This window comes from Apiospora marii (genome assembly GCF_038362585.1).
Source record: "Apiospora marii strain CBS 49790 chromosome Unknown utg000007l_segment0_segment0, whole genome shotgun sequence".
Lineage (NCBI taxonomy): Eukaryota > Fungi > Ascomycota > Sordariomycetes > Amphisphaeriales > Apiosporaceae > Apiospora > Apiospora marii.
The window spans coordinates 1,604,203-1,610,220 of NW_027117379.1; the positions used below are offsets into that span (position 1 = coordinate 1,604,203).

Genomic DNA, 6,018 nt, shown 5'->3' on the forward strand with positions numbered 1-6,018 from the left:
ATACTCGCATAAATCGTACATGGGAAGCCCACAGTAGCCTGCTGGGCAAAATGTCAGCGGGTCAAAGAATTTTGGTCGATAGCACGTTCGCCGCAACCAATAAGAGGTCAAAGTCAGGGGTGCGTTCAAGTTAAGTTGCACCATCAGGCGCGGCCTCCGTGGGTGGGCGGGATAAATTGAACGAATGGATCCAATTGATGGGATGTGCAGAGGTACATGTTTGAGAGAGCGCGGTACCTCGCCCGTGCAGCACCAAGCATCGATTGATGTCTCTTTTCAGGCCGCGTCTAATGGGACTTGTTAGAATTGGAGCTAGCGCGAGTTTGACTTCCGGCACCCGCGACTTGCGTGTCAAGGTCGGCTCCCTCTGCTCGAGAAAATGATGTTTCGTGTCGCAAGATGATTATCATCTCGTACGGGAGGTGCAAGGTAGCCGACACACCGCCCGCGTTCTTCAGCGGTGCTCCATCCAGCCTGTCCTACATGTGTACATACATACATGCTAATAGTTGCGTGCATGTTGTAGTAGCAACAGGCTCTCTCTCCTCCCGGGTTGGTGCGTGCCGCCAAGTGCGCTGTACTTGTTCCATTTGCCGCGATGCGCTGGTAACAATGCAGTAAGCTCTAGGGTCTCTATAGTGCTTACCAGCTCAACCCGACAATGCCGTTGCCTATTGCCATGACGGGACCTACATATACATACCTACAGTACGTGAACGGCAATGCTCTGCAACACGGTTGAGTAGACCAGGTTCTCTTGACAATCTACCGAAATGGGCCCGCCCTATCACATGCAAGTATAGTGGGCAGTAGGCGTGGGCTGGACGACGCTCAGAGAAGGAATCCTGCTTGGGGGTGCAAATTCGAATCTTGGGTGCAATGAGAGTCTCTCTTTTCCCTCTAGTAAACGCGCATCTACCAAGTATGTGACTGATTCACTACGTAGTGGTTGCTTAATTTGTGCAAGGGGTTCGTTCTCGGTATTCTCTTTTGGCCTTGGGCCTGGAGATGATCATAAAAGGGGCATATACCTAGACCGGCGGCATGGAAAGTAGCACAAGCATGCAATCATGCACGTGTGTCTGGTGGTTGTGTGCTGTTCATGGCGAAGTGGGGGGAGTTGCATACCGACTTCAGGTATCAGGCTGTCTGGTTGGTTGCTCAAGCCATTCGCGTGACCGACCCAGATCCCGCAGGCCATACGACATGGTGGGCAAGTACGTACATCGTAGATTAAAGAAACATTCGAATGCTACCTGCCCTCCTACAGCAATGACAATCTCCGGTGTTACGGTAGCAATATTCCGTTGGATCGGAAAGGCTAATAAAAGTACAGCTCTGTAGGTAGAGTCCCTTCGGGCCACGACGCCTGGCCGGGGCGATTCTCGCCTTCTAATAGAGTTCGATTTTGCATGGGTATCAATTTCAGAATAGAACATCCAGACAACCATCGCCGGAGGAGTTGGTGATGGAGCCAGAATCTGCCCGAGAAAGCGAGGAAGCAACTACAACCACGGCCGTCCAATAGGGACTATGTAACCTACAGTCAGTTGCAGTAGGCATACGTGATGGGTCTACGGCAACATGGATGTGTTGCTGTAGATAGCATACTTGCATACATAGGCGAAACAAACATCCATAACAAGGTAGATGGACATAGCAGTATGTAGGTGGTATTCTGGTTGGTTGGGATGTTATTCAACCATTTATCCCACCACTAAACATGGCCTAAATTTAGAAAACCCTACCCCAGACTGGGCGTGCCTTGCTCAGCACGGAACCAACAGACATCTTCAGTATCGCATGGACGTTTCATGATGCGCAATGCATGCTTGATGACCATCGTGAACTTTCCCGTCGTCAATCCGGCCTACTTGATGCAAGCAATCGCGTAGCCCGAAGCGCTTGTCGCACGGCACGCACACACACGCGCATCCTTAGATCTGCGGAACAAACAGACAGATCCCCTCCTTCCATGCTGCTCCACCCAGTTTTTGGATTGCCGGTGCCCTAAAAGACTAACCGCCTCCAAACCCAGTGATCAAATATTAAGCGGCATCGAGGCACCCATTGGCTACACCGAACCAAGTAGGCAGCCTATGACAGGGGCAAACTATACACCAGATGCGCCTACCGTCACCATTGAAAATAAGGGCGTCTGTCTTAGAGCGATAGCAGCTCTTAATTTAGAACTTCAACACACTTCGCTTCTCTTTGCCAAGTTCGCATAGGCGATGTGGTGTGGCTTCCGTGGCGCATACTCGTCTCAATGTGACTTACACAAACTCGCCTCCTTCTATTCGTCCGCATTCAGACAGTAACTCGCGAGGCAAAAGTGTCACGCAGAAATACACCACATACATACACACCTGCGCTGCCTGCAATGGTACCTTGACTATTGGTCCCATTGGCTGCATCCTCCATAGTCTAGCCTTCTTGTACACACCTGCGCGAAGGGAGCCGACATGGGCGTCAAAGCAACTCAACTTCAGAAGCGGGCGGCGTAAAGATAACGACTAACAATGGCTTGGCCTCAACTAGTGCCGCCGCGGAACCGTGGAATCATCTGTCAGATGCCACTGTGCCTCTCTCCTCCACTCCATGTTTTGGAAATATTCCGATGTGCACTGGTTGATCTCGGTGCTGTGTACAATTTGGACTAGTGTGGCCGAGATGAGCCAGACTGTACCTCAACTGAAAGGGAACTTTTCTGTTCAGTCAGCGGGTGCCTATTGCGGAAAGACCAGCAGTCGCTCCTTTACCGCCAGTCCTGATAGGTAGGATGTAGGCGATGTACTCGTAAAAGGGCAGGCAGGCTCTTCCATCATGACACTCGAGGCGCTGGAATCAGACCACCATAAACGGCCACGGCACAACAAAAATAAGAATTCGCGCACAGCTGAGCAATGGCGTCATTGACGACTTGAAACACTTGCGATCGAATGCACGATAATCGAATAGCGATGGTGGGGATCAGATAACGTATAAAATAGAAAAGCCCAGGTTCGCAAGGCCTGGGGAGACGAGGCCGCTTTCAACGGCCCAGCGCTCGGTACTCGTTGGGTGTTGGCTCTAGGTGGTGTCTGGGAGCTGGGTTGGCATTCGGTAGGCGCGATTCAGGTTCGACCACCCTTTCCGACTCGGACAGTTTATGATGGGCGCTGCCAGCCTGGCTCGATCCTCGCAGGAAGACCATCAGTCCTTGCATGAGCCCCCTGTCGGCGACATGGCCCCCCTGCCGCTTCCCCCTGCTGGCGCCGTTCAGTGGCCGTTGTGCGGGCACACAGCGGGCACCTTCCGCTTCTATGGAAACTGATTTGCTTTGACGCCAACCAGCCAACTTGCTTGACATCGTCTAATAAAACCGGAGCCCGCTTGTCCTTTTGACATCCCTGCTCGCTCCAGTACCTCGCTCTCTCCCCCTCTCACCTGGTGGCACTCGCACGGATGGCAAACCCTCCACCCCTGGGGGGTACGGTACCGGCAGACTGGCCTGTGTGGCTCGTTCCTGAGGTCGGAACTCACTGTTCTGCGGGGCAAGCAGCGCTTGACACAACCGTCCGACAATGTATGTAGGTAGACTTTGGTGTTTGGGCGGTAGCGACATTGGCGAGGCGCCGGATTTACCCAAACAGCTAGGTAGATGTTAACCTTTTGTCAAAAATAGACATCATTATGCTCTTGTATCAGCTCTACGAATGTTATTTAGGCAAGGCAGCTATAGCTTTGGTTTGTCCGAAGTCTGGCGAGGGTGGTATTTCTGGTTTGGGTTCCCGAGAGGTACATGCCCAACAGACATCAACTGAAAGAAGCGCGACTTACGACGCCAGTGTAACGTCTAGCAAAGCGCTGCCAAGGGCCCTGTGAGCTTGCTTGCTTGGCCCAAGGTACATGCTTAATCCGACAGGCACTTTCCCCCCTGGAGTCGGCAATCATGATTGCTATCAGCCACTCAAACACTGCCCACGCCGACCGACCGTCATCCAGCTTGCGCCCTTCGGAGTGACGCCCCTTCGGCGTAAGATAAATCGCTACTTTGCCCAATACGGTGCATACTCCGTATATTGTGCAAGGGGAAGTACAGACAGGCTTCAATCATGTTCAGAAAACAGGAAACCTGGCGTGATTGCTAGTATATTACGGAGTATTCAAGCTCGTTTCCTCTGCATTATTAAGGTTCTGAAACAGGTATTGCGGCTTCAGAATGGCGGCTGAATAGCCGAGATACCAACTACTTCGTACCAGAGAGCGCATGTTCATTTTGCGCCAGCCGCTTCCAGTCGACTAGCGGCCAGGGAAGTGCTTTCGTCACTTCTCAGCTTATTTGCTTCGAGAACGCCCGCTCTAATTAGCACGATCCGTTCAGTCGTTTCTTCTGGTTACCGCACCCGATCATAAATCACAAGGTCAATCAATATCCGTCCCGAAAGGGCCAGGTTTCCTTCCTCGTCTCATGGATTACAATACGCCTAGATATCAATAGAACAGGGAAGCAACAGCAATATACACAGTGCCCAAGAAAATGGTTGGTGCTGTTGGTTCTTGAAATAGCGAGCCTTTATTGAGGGGTGGCTAGGGTATTTCATCCGGATTGGCCCTTTTGGGACAGGAGTGGCTGATCCATCCCCATCCCAGAAGTTTGGTTCAGCAATCGAATTGTTTGCGTTGGTCCTTGTGACGAGACAGAGAGGGAGTATTATTATAATAATTATTAACAACCCAAGCCGATTACGGACGGCCGCGCTGGTGAGCCGATGGGCCGAGCACGGCAAACACAGCCCTCCCTCGCCTCGCTCGCCCATCTTGCACATGACATGACGGGTGCCCTTCCCGTCGGTGTAACTAACTTCAAGGCTGGCTGGCTGGATGGTCGTTGGCTTACCCGTACCGAAAAGATCCTTATAAGGACTACGCAACCCTATCATCTCCTGTGTGCTGGGGCAATATCAACACCCAACAGCAAGCATGTGCACACCCGAAATAGTAGCAGAGCCTTGTAGGATAGCGTAGGGGTTAGCGATGTCACCAACGATGGAGCTGCCGAGGCAAAGTCAACCTTGAGAGAGTCAGAGGGGATGGAGGCAGGCGGACACAGTCGCAATCCCTTGACAAGCATTAGATCAGGGCTTGCTTGAACAAATAGATATGACGAGAACCGCGCTAAAAAGTGGTCGTCGTCCTGAGACTACACACTGCTGAGGCTTGACGGAATTAACGCGACTCTGGCTCTTCGGCTTGATTGTCACGAGCGAAGGATCAACTATACAAGGGTCTGTCAATGCAGCTGAACGGCAAGACATGGGTGCAGTTTACTGGGATGGACTGGGACTGGGTGACCTGAGCCGACCGAAGTGCCCCCCAGTGACCGACCATTCGCCTAGACAGGCAATCAACCAGCCCGTTCGTTACCCGATTCTCCGGTCAAAAGAGCCTCAAGATCCCCCCCCCCCCAAGTCAGACAGTCAGCCTACCTCTCTGAAACTGGCCACTCATGTCAACGATTCGGTCAAAGATCTTTTTTTTCTATGGTTCAAGCCTTCCGATATCGTATCTGGCGGGCACTTGTAAGCGCTCATTCGAAAAGGCTTTCCATCATCAGACTTTTGTCACCGCTCGGGTCTGTCCAATGACGAAGAGGCGGTCCTGGATAGCCGCCGTCCCATGACGGTTTTAAGCGCCGCCGCCGCCGCCCATTTCTTAGCAATTGTGGCGACCTAAGCAACATTCTAGAAGGTTTCCCCCTTGGGCGACTGCCAATCGCCTATCCACCACTACCATCAAGAACGAAGCGCCCGTGGTTACCGGCTACCTGTGCGGCCTGCGTTCGGTGGGCTATTTCTGTCGTCGTCGCGAACGATGACTTGCATCTCATTCCCCTGGGAACCGTTGCCCTGGATCCGCTCAAGCGGCTCTACTGGCTGATGTCGACGCCATCGTCGTCGTCGAGGGGTTACGGGGTGGGACTGACTCACTGGCAATGACGGAGCACATGGGCGCTACCGGCTGCCACGCGCCCTC

General features: G+C 52.6%; 1 protein-coding gene across 1 annotated transcript; it reads left to right on the forward strand.

Moving 5' to 3' along the window:
• Positions 1-2,673: 2,673 nt before the first annotated feature.
• On the forward strand, positions 2,674-3,316 carry PG985_010885 (uncharacterized protein; the record flags this gene model as incomplete). Its single annotated transcript, XM_066830652.1, has 3 exons — positions 2,674-2,777; positions 2,994-3,105; positions 3,149-3,316. 3 exons carry the CDS (start codon positions 2,674-2,676, stop codon positions 3,314-3,316), a joined length of 384 nt encoding a protein of 127 aa, XP_066681334.1.
• Positions 3,317-6,018: the final 2,702 nt, after the last annotated feature.